General features: G+C 38.3%; 1 protein-coding gene across 22 annotated transcripts in view; it reads left to right on the forward strand.

Moving 5' to 3' along the window:
* TENM3 (teneurin transmembrane protein 3) overlaps nt 1–20695 on the forward strand; it is a 396952-nt gene that overhangs the window by 369628 nt on the left and 6629 nt on the right. For all 22 annotated transcript variants that reach the window (XM_072333931.1, XM_072333908.1, XM_072333911.1 and 19 more), the window contains 5 exons: nt 8797–8972; nt 9558–9793; nt 14597–14893; nt 16098–17709; nt 20244–20374. In XM_072333931.1, coding sequence (XP_072190032.1) covers nt 8797–8972; nt 9558–9793; nt 14597–14893; nt 16098–17709; nt 20244–20374 — 2452 coding nt within the window. The remainder of the gene's footprint in view (nt 1–8796; nt 8973–9557; nt 9794–14596; nt 14894–16097; nt 17710–20243; nt 20375–20695) is intronic.

Raw genomic sequence — 20695 nt, forward strand, 5'->3', positions numbered from 1 at the left:
GCTAAATATTCCCTCTGTCCAAGAGAAGTTATCGAGAAAAATAACTAGCCGATGTGTTCAGTTTGTGCGTGGTCACAGCAAGTTGAAGAATATTACATGTTGTAAACCTTCCCTTAGTTACATCGATCACACGGGCACATAACTATCATTCATGCAGCATGCAATTCTGAGGAGAGGTTAGTGACAGTTGTGCTTGCTGTTGGTACTCACCATGCTGTTTCTTTAGATAAACAGTTAAGAACTTAAACATCCTTTTGATGAGAATAGAGGTTGTGGTCTCACAATTTCCTAATCTGGAACATAACTCAGTTCCATAGCAAATTCCGTAATTCTAATGCTGTATGCTGTTATGCAGTATAGTAAGGCTGTGCTGTCAGTGTTGCACACTACTTTGCTGTTTCAGACTCATCCTACTAAATAATGAAGTAGACTTTGAAAATCATCTATACCCTCATATATCAATGTAAAAATTTTCATTGAACTTGTCCTCTAATTGTTCTGATATAGGTAGTAGACCTCTTTACCTTTTTGTTGATTCTTAAATGTTTGCTATGCCTTGTCCTTAAAACTAGGCTAAGTAGTACAAGCAGAACTGAGAAAACCACTGAATAGGTAATACTATGCCATCAAAATAGCAACCCTGAGGAGACCTATCAACATTATTACATCCTACATGTATGAGGAAGAACAGAGAGCTTTGATTTCTGCCAAGAAAATCAGCGTATGATGTCTCTGTGGTTTTGGAAAGCACTTAGAAGAATAGTTCAGCAAAAAAAAAAAACAAAAAAACAGTACTGTTCTTATTAATGACATAAATGTCCTGCATTGCCAATCCAATCAACTCTGATTACACTTCTGAAAGTATCCGTTTCGCTTCTGGCCTTATCAGGAACAGAATACCATTTGTTCAGTTGTCGTCATGCTAATACTCTTGTCCCATGTTCACTTTCTATGTCAAATAAAAGGCAGTGAGGCTACAGCCAAGCTCCCCATCTCTCCATTATGCTCACTCCAGTGGAAGCCAGTGCACTGAGTGGTGAAGGGCAGTTCCAGACCTCATGTCAACAGCTGTTTTCAGTCACACTGTATTCAAGTACAGCCCTCTTGTTCAGGCTTCATCTTCCATTGTTTCTTTCCCCAAGTACTGCTTCTTTCATGCAAAGCACCATTCCCTTGAAATACCCATCTCTGAGGGAAGTCATTTTGGATTAGTTTGTAAAGGTGGTCAGTCTTACCATGGTTGGCTGTTATGCACATTCTTGTTTTGGTCTTTGTCAATTTTTTCCAATTCCTCTGTGCTTTGTGTCTGTCTGCCTTTCACATTTCTCCTTCGTGGGTCTCCCTCAGGAAAACAGAGAGCAATTTTTTAGGCATTTTTAGCCTCTTTATATACATACATATATACATTTATATATATACAAGGAGGTTTTATTTCCAAAGTCATAAGGCTTGTACCTGCCAGTAACCAGTGCTGAATTTATTAATTTGAATTTAACATTTATTAACTTGAACGTAGTATTCTAATGAGGTTGCTGCTCTTTTCATGGAAATTGATAATTTGGATAGAAGGGAATGTCCTCAGTGAGGCCGCACTGATGAGCTTCTCTGGGAGTTCTTAGAAGTGCTACCCAATTTCCTCCAAGGATGAGACAGTTTGTCACTTCTGAAGCCTGCACTGGGTGGCTCTGACTCATACACCCAAGCAACTAGAATGCTGTTCAAAACTAAGCACAGAACCTGCATCTAGCAATATTTTTTATTACCTTGGCATATTGCTGTCCTAAAAAAAATACATACCTATATGATATTGATTTCCTTTTGCTAAATATTCTAACACGATGTAACTTATTAAGTTCATTACATCCAAGTTGGTTATTGCAACTCTGTAAAAACACTGATAAATTTTACGGTAAAAGAGGAGGAAAAAAAGCAGCAGTATAACTTATTTGTAAACAAAATGTCTGACTGAGGAGACCTGCCTCTTTTTGCATGGAAGGCCTCAGCTCTGATACTGTAAGCAGACCTCAGAGCAAGGGCCAATCTGTCATACAAAGTGCATACACACCAACTTTTCTTCTGTTTGACAGGCTATATTCCGGTATTTATATCAGCAGGGTGCACTGTTTATCTGTGCAGTGATAGATGGCGTAGGGAAGAGGGGAGGAAGCAGCCTCAGGGAGCCCTGAAATCAAAGCTGCCGTGCAAAGGGAGCTGCTGAAGGGTGGGTGCTCACCCTGCACACTCGGCAAAAACGTGAGCCCAGACCCTGCAGGCTTGGGGGGGGTGAGTTCCCATTAGGGGGAAGTGGAAAGGCGAGGGATGAGGGTTGAGGTCTTGTAGATAAAAGCCTGGCTGTGGATCTGTGGCTGCCTGCCTGCTGTAATGTAGTCTCATCCTCATACAAACAATCCCAATACTATTGACCTTGAATCAGCTGCACTCCGTTCAAACATGTCAGGAGTGTTCAAAAGCGGCTGAGGAGCAACCACAGCCCTGGGAAGCTGCTGTGTCCCCAGGTATTGCCTCTATGTTCAGCCACACCACCTGTGCCCAGCTGCTCCCAGTGCACTCCTTCCCCTTGAGCATACACCAGCCGTTCTGCCTGCTTCTCAGAATGCCTGCAGCCCTCACACAACCTATTTATCCAGCCTCTTGTGTGTTGTAAGGGTTGTGTCAGAAACTAGAGTCCTTACAAGAATACAAATGGCAGGTGTTTATCACAGCAAACAGTGTAGTGTTAGAAGACTGCAACACCACGTAGTCTAATGCAAGTTCCAAGTAAAAAGGCTTTGCATTCTCCCGGCAAAAAGTCAAGTCATGATAAACTCATGTATTGCTTCACTCACTGCAAAATACTGTTCCCCCAAAACACCCATCTGGAAGTCATTTTGGATTAGGCTGGCTGAGTGGTTGGTCCTAGGGAAGTGAATGGGAACTCGTGCTTGTTCTCATTGTTGTGTGATGAAGTGGAAAATGAGCATCTTGACGTGTAGGGGAGCGAGCAATGGGGGAAGGTGTTGTTTCTTTGCATGGAGCTCCTTTCCAACAGCGTTTTCTGCAGCGATTGTGGTTTTAGAGTGTGTCTGTTGTTTTGCAGATGACTTACAGCTGTCAAGAATAGCCTATTTAGGTGAATTCTTTGCATGCCTAGTATACTGAATGCTTGTTTACAGAAAAGACTGAAAAATTTTAAGTTATGACAAAATAGGCACACACAAAAAAGCCTCAAATGCTGCAGTAATTACGGGAGAAGGTGAAGTGAAAAATTGCCAATCACTTTCAAGCTCAGGAAGTTTCTTTATTAAACATGGGCTGAAATATTCATCATGACCAGCTTGCTAAGATAAAAGACCATCACCTGAATTATGTAACAAACATTTGGATCAGACCATCCCAGATTAAACTGGGATGAAGACCCCTTCTCAACCAAAGGCAGCAATGAGATAAATGGGACAGGAGAAGGAGACCATATGCTCAAATTTAGGTTTGAATATTCTGACACTTGGTTGATACTGGGAGGACAGAGAAATTTAGCTGATGCTTAACAGACTTTTAGTACCTTTCCAGCCTCTGTGTGTTATGAGTTTGTATTTTCTGTCTGAATTCTGTTTTAAAGCCAAGTTGTAACAAATTCCTATACAGAGTTGGATTTCAGGTTGCATTTTACTTTAGGTCCTTCAGAGCACCACTCCAAGACCTATTTTCTGTGATTTTTATTTAGCTATATCTTGTTTGAGAAAAGCACCGGAGGAGTGAGATGGAGCTGGAGATGGGATATGGAGAAGGTTGAGAGGGGAGGGAGAGAGGAGAAGAGGGGTAGGGAGGCAAGATAAAGGAGGATGTTTTTCATGTACTTACAGGTCTGTGGGATTGGTAAGAATACTGATATTTTTTTTCTGGTGCTTAACAACTTTCCAAGTAAGAACAAAGGAAAAATGCCAACAGTATTAGACAATAGCTTTTTAAAAAATCAAGCCGCTTGTCATAACTGACAACATATATCAAATTGTTATTTGTGGCACGTTTGTTCCCTTCTTGTTAGGGAGAAAGAAAATAAAAAACAAAAGGAATGTTAGAAAGACCTGCAGCCATCCAGTTGTTTATGGCTCCCTTGGAAAAAAACAATCTACCTAATACTTACTTAATAGCAAGTTATAGTTTATTATTTTGGGTTACCTGATACATTTATACTGTGAGTTAACAAGTAAGGTGTTAAACCTTTTAAGGTCAAATACTCACTGTGCTATGAAAGGAATCTGTGCATATGGTACTTCAGTTAATACAGTTTTTAAGAAGGTGGGTTATAAATGAGTAGTTGTGGATCCACTGATGTATGTCTACCAATAAGACTATAGATTAAAAAAAAAGAGAGGCAAAATTGTTTGTTCATCCATGCATGTGTACATTATTTTCAGTTTGTTCATTCTTAGCTGGATTATTCAGTCACTCTTCAGATAAATGAAAAGCAAAAATGCATATCAAAATTGAGAAAGCAACTCAGAAATGGAGTGATGAGGAAAAATTATAATGTTGTAATGTTGAAGTTAAGGGTCTTTTCCTCTCTTCTGACAACCCACGTAATGGTTAAAGATGGTTGAACTGAGCTCCCAGTAAGTTGTTCTGCCCAGCTTTTAAACAGTGAAGGACAGGAGATTTCCAGAGCAGTGATGAAATGATAGAGAAAGGAGTGATATACAAACTGTGTTTTTGTTTCCTTTCAATCAGTTAGGATGACCATTTTGTCACTGGTTTAGCAAGGCAGTGATAACCAATCAAGGTAACTTAAGGTGGCTTTTCTTTACTGCTGTTTTCAAACTGTGAACTTACTTTTTGGAGGGACTACATTTGACATATATTATGGGAGTCTACCTACAGCTGAAAGAAGGTATCTGCAAAATAACAAACATTATTTAACAGCCCTTATTCTAAATGTGAATTTAATGGCCTCAGCAAGTTCAATGAGACATTTCATTGCCAGGTTAGGGTAGATTTTCAGTATGGATCAACACAGTGATTATACACCTAAACAAACCCCACAGCACACTGCTCTGTGGAAAGTGAACTTTAAACTCACCCACCAGTAAGCAGCATGTTGCTATTAAAGGCTTCCTACAAACAACTTGAAACAAGTAGGGTAATGTTCTGTGAATTTGCTCTTGGTAATTCAGGATGCACAGAGGAGATGCCTGCTGTATGCTGAGTGAGTGTGTAACAGTACTTTTCATTCCACTGTCAAAATTATACATGTCTGCATTACGAAATGCATTCATGCCTCATTTCTCTAATACTGTATCCCAACTAACAGTGTAATCCATAACCAGTCTTTAAAGAAATACATGATATACATTTGCACTGTATGTCTTGTTATCTGAAATGTGCAGAAACCAGCATGCCTTGCTCTTAAACCTGACATGTTTACAACAACAGAAAGAATATATATGTGAAATTTATTTTGTTACAGGAATATGCTGCAGAGGTCTCTGGAAAAAAAACAGCATCAGTCATAACTTAACAATTGACTTTAGCAGCAACCTGTACTATACACTTCATTTCTATAGTTCCCTATTTTACGTTGAAGTAACTTCCAATATAGAACATTAATAATGCTCTGCAAGTTGGGGTCGAGCTAAATGTGCTCCAAACTAAGAGGCACCTCACATGAAAAACAAGACAGAAATAAAGGAAGTAGGGCATTTCCATCTGTGACAAGGATTACCAGGAAGTTATCACTGCAAAATGAAAAGTGTCCTACATAGACTAGAAAAGAAAAATGGTCTGGGATGGAATGTAATTAAAACTAAAGAAGATGAACAATGGAAGAAGGACTTCCAGCAGGTAAAGAGCAGGAGGTCAAGAATCTGGGAAGCTGATAATTGTTATCTCTGCAAATTTGTCACTGCAGAGAGGGAAAACTAGTGAGCAGTGGCAGTTCATCCTAAGAAAGGAAGCAAATTTGATCTAAAGGGAGATTCAGCTAGAGATGATGGCCCTGTACTTACTTCTGTCTTCTGAAGTTACTGGCCAGACATGAAGATCATTGAGTTAATGAGTAAAATAGGGTTTGTAGGATTAAAACACATGAGGTAACGCCCAGCATGCAATTTCTGGTTTAGGTTCCTGAAAAGCTGATGTGCTACCTTCTCTTGAGGAATATAAGAGATTGGCTGAATGGCTTTGCCATGGAGCCTCTCACAGGAGACAGATCAGAGGGCTCAGCAGAGACGTGTGCCTGGGCTGTGTTTGGATGAAAAGATCAAAGAGGCTGTGAAATGCCAAGTATAGGTGCCTGCCCTCTAGACTTTACGTCTCATTCCTTTTAGGGCAATTTCAATATTAGAACACTAGACAGATAAAAGAAATCTCTTGGTCTAAAACTGACAAACTTGGATGAATAAATTCACCTTGGCAGCAGAACGCAAGGATATTTGGATGTAATAAGAAAAATGGCATAGGAATGCCCAAAGGTATGAGTGATGCTGCTATGCTGAGCATTGATAAGGCTTTCATTGTGAGCAAAAAGATATCAAGTATGAAAGTAAGTTTAGTATTCAGTGTGCTGTGAACAGGATGAAGGACACACATTACAATCCATCATAAAATGGAATAGATAGTAAGTAGTAAAAAGACCTATTGCCTTTTTTCTGTTCCTGGCTATAAAAGTATGAGAAATTCTGTTCTTAACTTCACATCTCATTCACATTTTTTCCTGCACTATGATGCCTGGACCAAGCAATCACAACTGTTAAGGTTCTTTCCACTCTCAGGTCATGTTTTTAAGAACATGAATGAGTAGCATGAATTTTTGTTGATCTTTGAACTCTCCCCCTCTGCCATAATATTAGCTGCTTACCTACAATAATATACCTATAATAATATTATAATATAATATGCCTATAATAATATTAGCTGCTTACCTATGTAAAAATATGGAACCAAAGGTCATTAATGGGCTTGCAGTCAAATTTATGCTCAAGGAATGTTGGTATGTTTGTTTCAGTTTCTTGCATAAATGCAGTATCTCAGCTTGCCAAGTCTTGTACGTGAAAGAGAGACAAAATTAGGGGTAGAAACACCCTGGAAAAAAAAAAAAAAAAAGAAAAAGAAAACAACTTGTTTCTTGAAGTTAAGTATATTTCAAGATAAAAGTTTTCCCACTTGATTTCCCTGGCTTGCAGAAGGGTTTCTGATTTTCAAACACTCTTTTCTTTTTCCTGTTGCTAAGTGAAAGTCTCTCATAAACAAAGGAAATCAACTGTGTTAAAAGGATGAAAATGACTGTGTGCAAAGAGCTGTCATCTATAGAGTAAGCAAACTGGAAAAAAAGCATTTCTTAACCTAATCCTTTCAGTTACAGCAATCCGTGCAGTGCTCGTGATGTTCAGAGAAAGTATGCGTGTTGTGAGTTAAAGCTGTTTGGAATTAATTCTCTCCATTTAAAAATGAGTTTCTGTAGCCTCAGTGATATGCTTGGAATTTTGGGTGGGGTTGTTTTTTTTTGTTTTTGTTTATTGTTTATTTTGTTGTTTTTGTTCTGAGGGTTTTCTCTTTCAAAGGGAGCAATTTGATAATAATTGTAAGTATGAAGTTCCTAGCAAACTGTGGATCTGCAGGGTTGTGTTATAGGGACTTTGGGAGACTGAAGCTTCCTTTAGCATCTTCCTACGTAGCTGTGGTGTGGATGGGCAGCTACTGACATCAAACAGGTCTTAGGTGGGCCAAATCACCCTTTAGATGTTTCTCTCTGTTGCAAATACAGAGAGACTATACTTATGAACTGGGAGCACCAGTAGAACACCTAATGTGATGACACAATGCCTCACCTGTGTACTCTAAGACTGCAATGGGTTTGAGAATGCTCTTGGTCTTGTGTTTGAAAAACCTGATGGAAGTAAGCCATTGTACACTGAGTGCTTACTTGAATCTCAGAAAGTGCTCTGTATCTGATGAGATCGCTTCCTTTGTCTTGTTTTTTGCATACGCAGAGCTGTGCATATCATGGTATTAATAGCTGGAGGATGCCTAACAAACATAGCACAGGAAAAGATATGCTTTAGAAGTCCTAAGTCTATTTCAGTAACGGACATTGTATCTATCTATTCATACATAAATGACTATATCACTATTAGTTTAAAGAAATGTCAGTGAAGAAAGAAAATGCATCTTCCTGCATGGCTTGTGCCACAGTGCTCAAGCTATGATCCACGGGAAGCTAACAATGTACATAAGATATGATTTCCAGCTACAAACAGCTTAAGTAAGTAGAATAAATATTACCCGAGATCTTTTCTCTGAATAATACAAGGGATGGTAAGTGCTTAGGAACGGGAGGGCAAGTGCTCTGCATAATCAGTGAATAGGAAGGGCCAAAGGAAAAGTGTGTTAATACATCCTTTTTATGAACGCTTCTGAGGATTCCTACAGTAACAGCAAAAATCTATTTCTGGTCTTAAGGAGTGAGTACAGAATGATACAGAATATAGCACTAATACACTCCCTTTGAAATGGTGTGTCTGTTGTGCAGCAGGATCTGGTCACACTTCAAAGAATAATATGCGAAGCTGAGGATCCATCTGTTTGCTCTTGCCATCACTATTGAGACTCCTGTATGTTAAAGTCTTTTGACTACTTCAAAGCACGCTTGAAGGCTTTGCTGTGCCTATCCCATGCACAAAAAGTAAACGTGCCTTAACAATACTGAGTAGCTGGTATTTTGATTTGTCTTACTTGTAAATGAAAACAATTTGTTCCTGCCATGTATCACTTAGGAACTGTGTTTTTTTATTATTTATTTTTAAGCTATGATAGCGAGGGCCGTCTGACAAATGTTACATTCCCTACTGGAGTTGTCACTAACCTTCATGGGGAAATGGAAAGGGCCATTACAGTGGACATCGAATCATCCAGCAGAGAGGAAGATGTCAGCATCACTTCCAACTTATCATCAATCGATTCTTTCTACACCATGGTTCAAGGTACTGTATAAAAATGATTTCTCAGATACTGACCTGAAACTTGCTTTCTTGTATTACAAGCAGCTCAAATCAGAAGCTTTAGAGGCCTAATGTTTGGAGGAGGAGGTGATACATGAGAAGATCTGTTCAGGGAAGAAAGGAGGTAGAATAAAAGTGTAATTGAATGTCTCCTAACCAAATAACTGAATTGAGATTTGGACTTTAAAATAGTACATGAGATTCTAGCAGCCATATCCTAGCAAAAGTCAGTAGTCCCAGCAGGCACAGGATGAGGCCAGAAACGTCTAATGAAGCAGCAGAGAATACATTTTGTGCCATCCTCTAGAGGTGGGATCTTTCTTAAGTGTTTAAGTGAATTTGAAGGTATGTCCCAAAGGCATTTGTGTCCTCCTGTGATACATGTGTACATGATACAGATGTTGTAATCTCTCTCACCCTTGGATTTTACTTCCAGTGTGTCAGTAGGTAAAGATGTTACATGCATACAAGGAGTACAGCACCAAAAAATACTTAACTCACATATGTAATGTGTTTTTCTGTTCGGCTTTTTTGATTGTTTGTTTTGTTTTTCTCTTGCATTTTCAGATCAGTTAAGAAATAGCTACCAGATTGGCTATGATGGCTCGCTTAGAATCCTGTATGCCAGTGGCCTGGATTCTCACTATCAGACGGAGCCACATGTCTTGGCTGGCACTGCCAATCCAACAGTGGCAAAGAGAAACATGACTCTGCCAGGGGAGAATGGGCAGAACTTGGTGGAATGGCGATTTCGGAAGGAGCAAGCCCAGGGAAAAGTCAACGTATTTGGCCGAAAGCTTAGGGTAAGCATGCAGGCAGGCATGGGGTGGTGTCTGCTGCATTCTCTCTTAGTGAAAGATAAACACATTCTTGTACGTACTGCCATCCAACAGCCACAGAATATTTACCATAGGTAAGCTCACTGTAGATCTGGAAGTTGTTGCTTTTATTACTTTGTGTCTTGTTCCTTATTACTCTTTTCTGTAAAATCTACACTGGCTTTAGCCTGCAACGCCTTGAAATGAATAAGGATAAAAAGATGATTTTTAGGCTTACCTTCACTTTTTATTTCCAGTGCTGAACTCTGATTTTAAATTGTTTTAGATTATTTACCATAAGCCAGCATGGGCCTAGAGTTTTCTTTCTTTTCAGTTTTTAATAAAAATGGTACTAATACTTATTTCTGGTAGAGAGTTCAACTGCGTGACTGTATATGGCATATTCCTCTAACATATGTCTTCAGCATTTTGTTGGCATTTCTTCTTCCTATATAGTGAGTGAAATGTAAGTAGGAAGCAAACTGATTTATGGCAGCCATTTGGTAAAGACAACATAGATTAAGCATTTAAAATAGAGTTGCCAGGAAACTATTTCAAGACTACACTGGAGGTCTGACATATTAAGACTGAACTCAATTGTTTAAAATAAGGCCTAAGCGGTATATCAGCTAAAGGTAAATAATTTCAAACCACTTGACTTCTAAGATAGTAGCATGCTACATTTAAATTTAAAATCTTTATATTTTCCTTTGGAAAGGAGGGAATGCTGTCATGTGTCTTACATTTCTACTACTTGCCCTGCAAGAATGATTGATTTTTCTCCAGGAAGGAAGAATGATTAGATACAACAGCTGCTGCTTAAGAAGAGCATACTTGTACCAAGCTATGGTAGCAGGAAGAGCAAAAGTAGTCCATGCTTACGAAGCTCATCCTTATGGTTCTGGTTCATAGTCATTTCATTACATAGCAAGGTGATAGACTAAATCTGCCAATTTCTTCTTGAAGGAAGCCTAAGAAAAAATAAAATAATCATATTGATTATATTTGCTTTTGGCAGTGAAACAAACCTCCGTGAGTCCAGTTCTAAAAAGTAAAGTAAAATTCATTCAAATACTGAGGAGTCTAAAGAAATGTCATGAGAAACTCCAATTTGAAAGAGTTGAAAGAAGAAAAATCAAAGAGATGGGAAAGATCTAACCTAAGAGGGAGAAAGTGAAAGATTATAAATTAGTATGAAACAGTAGCAATGTGTATACAAATGTGAGAATTAGAGCAAGCAGAGAACGTGAGCTAATAATTGATATACCAAAAAAAAGGGAAAGATTTTTTCAAAGTAATTTACACAGGAAGATACTACAGAAAGGTTGCTCGGGGGCTGGGGAGGGGGCGTAGGAAAACAGGAAAAGAAACCAGGAACAGAAAGAATGCAGATAACTCACAGCTCATCACTTCTATCTACATATACATCAGTTACATTTTGCTGCAAGGAAAACAAATGTAAACAAAAGAAAATTAAAATACATACATATATATATATATATATGACATTTCCACTGCATTATATATATGCAGTATATAACGTGGAGTATGCTCAGCAGTACTCTCTTGGGTTTCTGGTTTGTATTAATTATACTCACTACTAGTAGTCTTTCATTTAAAAAATATAAGTAATTTTTGTCCCCATCCCTTACCTTTAACAATCCCCTGTCAATCTAACTTTTGATCAGGTTTGTTCCATGAGTGTGGTTGTGTAAGCTAGTTTGTCACTCAACCTCTGTTCTAGGAGCTCATCTTTAGCAGAGGTGCTGGCACTCTTCCTCATGGAAGGGCTTTTTTAGGGCATTTGTGCTGAGGCCAGACAGATCTTCACTCTCAAGTAAGTGTCTTAAATAAAGGAGCTGGTATGAGCTCTGTCTCAAGACATGTACACAGAGAGGACAGGTGACTTCTAACAGAGTGCTCACAAGAAGAATTTTAGCATCACCTCCAGAAAATGTATAAACTCCAAGCCTTGAAGAGGTCTCCAGATTTCAGATCATCTCGTAAGTCTCCCTGCAAAGCACAACAATATACCCGTAGTTCTTATGGGGAAATCACCATCTGATTTCACGCTTCTCAGTGAAGCACTAGAAATTAAGCCAGGAGTTAAAGCAAAGCAGGATAGGTGGACACTGTAATTAAAGAAGGAGTAGAACAGCATGTAGGTGGTGTCAAGAGACTTGGTTTTGTGTCATTCATTGTTTATTCATTGAAAAATTCCTAAGTTAGTCCTTACATCATAATGAAGCCCAAAAATATTGAATATATTTAGAGCGCACTTGTCTTAGACACAGCACAAATGTTCTTAAGTTTTACTGTGGAAGCATTTTGGTAGCCGAGCTGTTGTTAAAAATGCTTCAGTTGAAGGCAGTATTCTAGTCCCAGACTGCCCAATGAAAGAAACTACGTCACCAAAACTTATTTGTTATTATAACTGCCACCTGTATCACCATATTATGCAAGCACAGCCAGTTTCACCAAACACTCAAATCTGAATGCAAGAGCTCTGTCAGCAGATTCTGGGAGCATGAAACTGGCTATAGAAAGAGGCATTTCCTTTCCTCTTGTATTCTGTCCTTACACAGACCAGACAGATGGAAAGTGAGAATCAAAGGATGTTATTATCCTATTTAGCAGATAAGGCAGTGAGACAGCTAGATTAAGTACTTTGCTGTAATTTACACCGGAAGGATGTGCTTAGCCAAGAAATTATCCGCAATTGCTTGGACATCTGCCTTAACCATAAAACCACCCTTCCCTCTTTGCCAGTTCAGAAATCAGAAGTGCCTCTTCTCACTTCAGCACGTAAGCCTGAGAGGCCGACAAGAAATTTATTAAAAATCATAATTAAATGTAAAATAAGGAAGGGAAAGAAAGGGAAGAAAAAAATCAGAGGAACAAAACGGGCAGAGAGAGGTGAATGCAGGCATGCATGGGGAGAGGCTGAGAAGTAAAAGCCAGAAGTAGATAGACAGGATTTAAGGATAAATTCAGAGAAATGATCAAATGTAAGTGTTGAAATATTTAAACGAAAAATTCCTGGAAGATATATTAAAAATAAATAAATAAAATTAAGCAACTTTTAGAATCAGTCTTCTAGCATTAATTTTTCACTGTGTATTTAAATAATATTTGATGGTTCACGTAATCCACAAAGCAGGAGTTCTGCATCTTACTGGATTTTTTGTGTTCTTTTCTTAGATTTGCAGTTTTGAAATACTAATAGTGCAGATGGTTGTCATGCTAGTGATTTCATACTAAAAATGAGCACATCAACATAAATAATGTAGGTAAGACAGATAAATAGGCAGACAGGTGTAAGCAAAACTGAATATTCAGAGGAGGTTTTTTCATATTTGCCCATAAACCCATCTCCAGCACTTTAATACCTTCTATGCTAATAATAAAGTACCCAATTTATGTTGGTCCTTCTTTTGGAAATGTATCAGCCTCTGGGTAAAAGAACCAAAATGGTTCTTTTATATGGATTACCATGCAGGCCTGAAAAATGAGAAAAACCTCCAGTCATTTCTTTGGTTGGGGTATCTATTTTCTTTTTCTTTGCTAAATGTTGTTTAGCCATCTTTCTTTGCCTCTTTAATATGTGTGCATCAAGTACTTGAATAAGAATTTTTAGAAATTCTCAATACATACAGTTATGTCTATTTGTCCTCTACTTCTCATATGTGAGCAAGATGGCAGCATTAAAAACTCTTAGTTATCAGTGTTTCGCCCTTATCTGGAATAACTATAAAAGGGCAGAGCAGATACAGAAATGGTTTGCAGATGAACAAAGAAACCTAGAGGTCTGTTAGAGAACACTAAAAAGAAGTTAAGAGAGGATGAGCAGAGAATTGCAAAGATGCCAGTACAGGAAAAGAAAATCAGATATTTTTATTTCATGCATACAAAAAATGAGAGCTGCTTCAATGAAACTGGAAGTTAACGTTAGTTAAGATACTGAAACAGCAGGGACAGATTCTAATGTAAAAGTGTTACATATAACTCGCTATCCACCATTACAGCTTACATGTACAGATAAAACTGTTGTCAACATAAATAAATCAATATAGTTCAGATTCAAATTTCTAATTGTTTTTCAGCAGTTCTATAGTGTTCCAGTCACATATAGCTCCAACTGGTGAGTTAACTGGGCAGAGGACAGAATCCTTCACTGAGCATTTCGGCTTTATAGTACGTTGCGTCAATGGATGGTGTACTGTTTAATTTCCATCTGATCTAGAAGGGGGAATGGCTGTGTTCTACAAGCTGTTTGTCATAACTTGAAAATGAAATGTGCTTTTGAAGATCTTAATATAATTTTGTATTTACCCTTTTGAAAAGTACCTGCTGTGGAAGATTTGGACTCAGTTCTTTCTTAGAGCATCATTGTTATGAACTCTACCAGCAGTTGCTGGCAATATGACTGAGAAGTTTGCTAGATAAAGTTTGGACTGCTCATAAAAGAAGTAAATTGTTCTCCAAAATGGCACTGTTTATTGCAGAAGCTTTCAGGGCACATCTTTCAGTATTTCCTTAACGTTGACTAATATGTCAAGAAAGAACACAAATTACAACAGATTTCTTCACAGAATGGACCTTTTTAAAATAGATGGTAATGAAGTGCGTCACATTTATATTAAGAAGTTGCTAAGATCATTTATACACACAGCAAGTCAATCACTGGAAATGGCACTTACAGAATTGCTAGCATTTCCTGGAAATAATAGATGGCAAGTAAGTATTTGACAACGTGATTTAATGTGTCGTTTTGTTTGTTTTAAAAAGGTTAATGGCAGAAACCTCCTTTCAGTTGACTTTGATCGAACCACTAAGACAGAAAAGATCTACGACGACCACCGTAAATTCCTTCTGAGGATTGCCTATGACACATCAGGGCACCCAACCCTGTGGCTACCAAGCAGCAAGCTGATGGCTGTCAATGTTACCTATTCATCCACAGGGCAAATAGGCAGCATACAGCGAGGGACAACTAGTGAAAAAATAGAGTATGATGGACAGGGAAGGATTGTGTCTAGAGTGTTTGCTGATGGGAAAACATGGAGTTACACATACTTGGAGAAGGTAAAGAATGTTCAAGGTTTTAAAAATGCTTTGATTGTGCTTAAATCATCCAGCATCTGACTGCTCTGAGCAATCCAAAGAGATGTAGCAGAAGCATATTTTGATTATTTTAAGTATCAACATATGGTTCCTATGGGAATGTTTTATAAAATAGATATGCAGCCTTGCTTTAGGTGACTGTTGATGACTTTTAAATTCATCTAGGCCATAGACTAACAAGCAGCTTCTACATTTACCTTTTATCTTAACTATTAAAATAAGGTACAGGAACCAGATTTCTGCAATGTAAGTAAGTTGAAAACCACCTGTTTGTAAATTATTCACTGTTGGTTTTTTTTCTGCTACCAAGCTCTTGTTTCTAGATAGTTAAAGCTGTCAGTTTACACTTGCTCTTTCTTGTAGCAAAGAAAAAAAACAACAGGCAAAAATCAGGAATCTTCCTTACACATAATGATATCTGAATGATAAGTTCTTCCTCTAGAAACAGCTGTGAAAATCCCCCTTGTGAGATCTCATGCCTGCTGTGCAAAAACCGAATCTGTTTCTTTGTGGGATTTAAATGTATTTCTGTTGAATCTGTTGCTCGGCAAATATTGTTTACTAAACATTACAGGCATAATTTAATCAAGACCTACGATACATAATAGCCACACATCAGAAAAATGTCAGAAAAATCCCAGGTGGCTCCTTTTGATATAAATAATCAAACAATTGTTTTGCCTATGTCTTAAACACTTACAGAACAGGAGCACAGTACTCACAGTATTCAGGCTGTTCAGATTCTTCAAAATCATCTCTAATTGTAGGGAAGAAATTGTATCTCCCATATGTTGTTCTCCTCGTGAGTTAATGGCTCTAAGACAGTTTTACTTCTTCCCATATTAAACATGACTTATCTGAATCCATTGACAATCTGCTGTTTAGCTGTGAGTGCTTGATAAAAGTGATACAGTCATAACAAGTAGCAAATTATGAATGTCGAACTACTAATTACAGAACCCCTTACAATTAAGCATCCAAGTAAATTAGGCAGGGAGATGTTAACAACATGTAAGGTCAAGGATAACTCAATTAAAGAGGAGATAAATTTTCCCAAGTGGGAATGTCACATTTTTGCAAAGAAATGGTATCTGTATATGGCAGGGGGATGCGGGGAAGTACTCCACCATTTGTCACATGGTAAAAATCTGTTCTTAATTTTCAGTCAATGGTTCTTCTGCTTCATAGCCAACGGCAGTATATCTTTGAATATGATTTGCTGGATCGGCTTTCTGCTGTCACCATGCCCAGCGTTGCTCGTCATACCATGCAGACTATTCGCTCCATTGGCTATTACCGGAATATATACAACCCCCCTGAAAGTAATGCTTCTGTTATAATGGACTACAATGAAGAAGGGCAGCTCCTTCAAACTGCTTTCCTGGGGACAAGCCGAAGAGTATTATTCAAGTACAGACGGCAGACCAAGCTCTCAGAAATTTTGTATGATAGTACAAGAGTTAGTTTTACTTATGATGAGACAGCGGGAGTCCTGAAAACAGTAAACCTTCAAAGCGATGGTTTTATCTGCACCATTAGATACAGGCAAATTGGCCCACTGATTGACAGACAGATCTTCCGCTTTAGTGAAGACGGAATGGTAAACGCCCGATTTGACTACAGTTATGACAATAGCTTCAGAGTGACTAGCATGCAAGGTGTCATCAATGAAACCCCATTGCCTATTGATCTCTACCAGTTTGATGATATCTCCGGTAAGGTTGAACAATTTGGCAAATTTGGAGTTATATATTATGATATTAACCAGATTATTTCTACAGCTGTAATGACATACACAAAACACTTCGATGCACACGGCCGCATCAAGGAAATTCAGTATGAAATCTTTCGTTCACTAATGTATTGGATTACAATTCAGTACGATAACATGGGACGAGTGACAAAAAGAGAAATTAAGATCGGGCCGTTTGCCAACACCACAAAATATGCCTACGAATATGATGTAGATGGTCAACTCCAGACGGTTTACCTGAATGAAAAAATAATGTGGCGGTACAACTATGACTTGAATGGCAACCTCCATTTGCTCAACCCCAGTAGCAGTGCCCGTTTGACGCCACTTCGCTATGACCTCAGAGACAGAATAACCCGACTAGGTGACGTGCAGTATAGATTAGACGAAGATGGATTTCTGCGCCAGAGGGGTACCGAAATCTTTGAATACAGTTCAAAGGGCCTCCTCACTCGAGTTTATAGCAAAGGCAGTGGATGGACAGTGATTTATCGTTACGATGGCCTCGGACGACGAGTTTCCAGTAAAACTAGCCTTGGACAGCACCTCCAGTTCTTTTACGCAGACCTTACTTACCCAACCAGGATAACTCATGTATACAACCACTCAAGTTCTGAAATCACATCCCTTTACTATGACCTGCAGGGACACCTTTTTGCCATGGAGATTAGCAGCGGAGATGAGTTTTACATTGCATCAGACAATACGGGAACACCACTGGCTGTTTTTAGTAGCAACGGTCTCATGCTTAAACAAATTCAATACACTGCTTATGGAGAGATCTACTTTGACTCTAACCTTGACTTCCAGCTGGTAATAGGATTCCACGGTGGTTTATATGACCCACTGACCAAGCTAGTCCACTTTGGGGAAAGAGATTATGACATAATGGCAGGCCGGTGGACAACACCTGATATTGAAGTCTGGAAGAGAATTGGGAAAGATCCAGCTCCATTCAATTTGTACATGTTTAGAAATAACAATCCAGCCAGTAAGATACATGATGTGAAGGACTACATCACAGGTAAAAGGTTACTTCATGCAAGAATTTATCCCACTTGCTCAAAAATTTCTCACTCTGCTTTCTTATACTTTCTTATACTCTGGAATCTATCCATCTGGGATGCAGACATATTGTCTGAGGAGGGTTAATAAGGAAACTCTCAGGGCCAATAGTGATTCAGAAATGCACTTGAAATTTATGTCTATATCAAACAAGTGATTTTAGCTTGCTTGGTGTTCTGGACCTATGCACATCACAATTCTAGTGAAGTGCCCAGGTATATTAGAGCTGGTAAAGTTACTTTTGAGAAAGCATTAAGCACTTGACATTAACAACTGTGAACATGCTTATCAGGAATGGTGAAATAGCGATCTTGAAAATATCTCATATGCCTTTAGACATACATCCAGGTACTAAAGAGAGATGGAGGTCCACAACACATGATTAGGTTTTCCACTTAGTTAACTACAGTAGCAGATGTACTTGTGCCCTACGAATCCATATGATTCTCTAATTTAGACCTGACCCAAAAAGATCATTTTGAGCATCTCAGTGTACAGATAGGTTGAATTTTCCAAAGTACATTTCACAGTACCAGTGGAAAGTATCTCTTCCTTGTCCACTGGGTAGACAGTATAACTCTGGGTGACTCAGAGATCTCAGTGTATTGGAAGAGGAAAGCAGAGACTTAGGTTGTCCTTCTAGAATTGTAACGCATTGCCAAGTGCTCCTATAATGAAAATAAATAAATAGATTTCTTCAGCAAGAACAGGAGTGAGAACCCCTCAAGACCACTCATGACAATCTCCTTACACTTGAATTAGTCTGATTTATATCTGGGCTACGGAGCGGTAAAAACTGTATTTATGGACAAAACAGACACGGGAGTGAGAATGTAAGATATTGAGGGCAGGAGGAGTCTTTCTGCAACCAGTTTAACTCATTAAGATGGCAGAAAGTACTCACTGAAAAACTGGTTGGTGTTTGTTAGAGTAGGCTTTTCCAATAATGCCGTCTTAAACTGGCAAAGAAGCAGAAGTCCAACAAGGTGCAGGGCCAGCACAAAATAATGAGTGAATAGCCAGGACAGGGAGGGTGGATATAGAAAAGTTAGTACAAAATTCTCTTTTGACAGTAGAAAGCTGCTGACATGCCACTTGTGTAATTGATTTTTTAGGGAATCTATATGCTTTTTTTGTTTGTCTGGAGTTAGCAATGAGTAGTATTTTCCATTAATCTACATACAAAAAATGGTGCACATCGCCAGAAGGTTCTGAAAAATGCACAGCTCAATCAGATATGTATTATTTTATGTACCTCAATAGATGTAAACAATCTAAAATGAGAGGGCCAGACTACAGGATGGTCTCAGCTCCCCTTATGAAACATGAAACTACCGCTCAGAGAAGCATACTGGGAACCAGGGGGGGTTGTGTTAATTTAAAAACAGCAGCCATTAACAGGGTAGCTAGCAGGCTGCCTGGGAGCAAAGATGGTGATAGGTCTTTGAATCTGTCTTCTTCTAGCAGCATGTGCTGTAGGGGATACAACAGCAGTCAGATTCTTTGCAGCACTGAAAATAATGCACATGATTCAAGAACTGCCCTCAAAATGGAGTTTTAGTTCTCTAAACATCTTTGATGTAGGGGATACATGCTGCTTACCCAAGGTTATTATTAAACTAACTAATTTGGCTGGCTGGCATTTTTAGACTGATGCTTATCATTATCTATCTGGAAAGGCCATAAATTATTTTTAAGTAAATATTTTTTTACTATTTTATGAATTTGAAAAATTCTGTTCCTTGTCTGACTCGTGTGGATTTGTCTTAAGTGAAAGCCACCAGACTTGATTAGGAGTGCTCTTGACGACTTCTGATTAGTTTAGTATTTCTGTAAGATAAGGTAGAAAAACAGAAACTAGAGAGGCAGAGCACCCGTTCTTGTCTAGCCATTGTTAATTACTTAATTACTGGTATCCCTATTTTATTTATTTTTAATAAAGTGCACAGTGTACCATAGGTGATGTTATCTAATGTTCGTTTAGTGTCATGTCTACTTACTGACAAACTGTAATACATTTAGTTAGCTTTTGATTTCATCAGGGCTGGATGTTTTCTGCAATACCTTTTCTTTTTTTGCTTTGTTTTAATGTGTTGATGATGAAGGTATAAGAAAGAGTCTAACCATGAAGTTCCAATTAGTTTAGGTTGTATTAGAAGGAAATCTCACCCACGTTGTGGTTCTGTATTTCTGGAAGTTCTAGAAATCATTGGGGCCTCTAAAATTGCTGAAACCTGTAACACCCTTCAGAAGAGCCTACAACAAAGAGCAGTTGTTTTCATGCACGTTTAGAACTTCAGGTTTTCTACATCAGCTTGCTATTTTAGCTGTAGCATGTCTAAATCCATACATACCAAAACAAAGACAGTTGTATCATTTTCTTGCTACAGAAGACCCGCTATGTCAAAAGCTGTTCCATATACAAATGGTTACAAATAATTACAAAATATTAAACAATTCTTTTTTTGTTTTGTTTCAATAATTCTCTTTCAGATGTTAACAGCTGGCTGGTGACATTTGGATTCCACCTGCACAATGCCATTCCTGGTTTTCCTGTTCCAAAGTTTGATTTAACAGAACCTTCTTATGAACTTGTGAAGAGCCAGCAATGGGAAGATATACCTGTAAGAATCAAAGCTAAGCATACAAATGAAAGAAGATAGAATATCCTCTCCTGTTCAGCTTAAGAGGAGTGAATAATCCTGACAGGGCTATTTTCTAAATTAATCTCAATCGTACTTTTCAAATATCTATTTTTTTACCTATTCATTTTCAAAATAATCTTTAAAATTACAGATTTTAAATAAGCTTTTGTTTGCTTTCAGCAATGGTAAAAATATAGAAGGGCATTAATCGATGAAAAGAAGTTTAAGAAACTTTGAAGATGTCTAAGTTTCCTAACAGAAACTACAGAGATTAGATTTGTACTAACGCTCTGCCCAAAG

Source organism: Excalfactoria chinensis, chromosome 4 (assembly GCF_039878825.1).
Source record: "Excalfactoria chinensis isolate bCotChi1 chromosome 4, bCotChi1.hap2, whole genome shotgun sequence".
Taxonomy (NCBI): Eukaryota; Metazoa; Chordata; class Aves; order Galliformes; family Phasianidae; genus Excalfactoria; species Excalfactoria chinensis.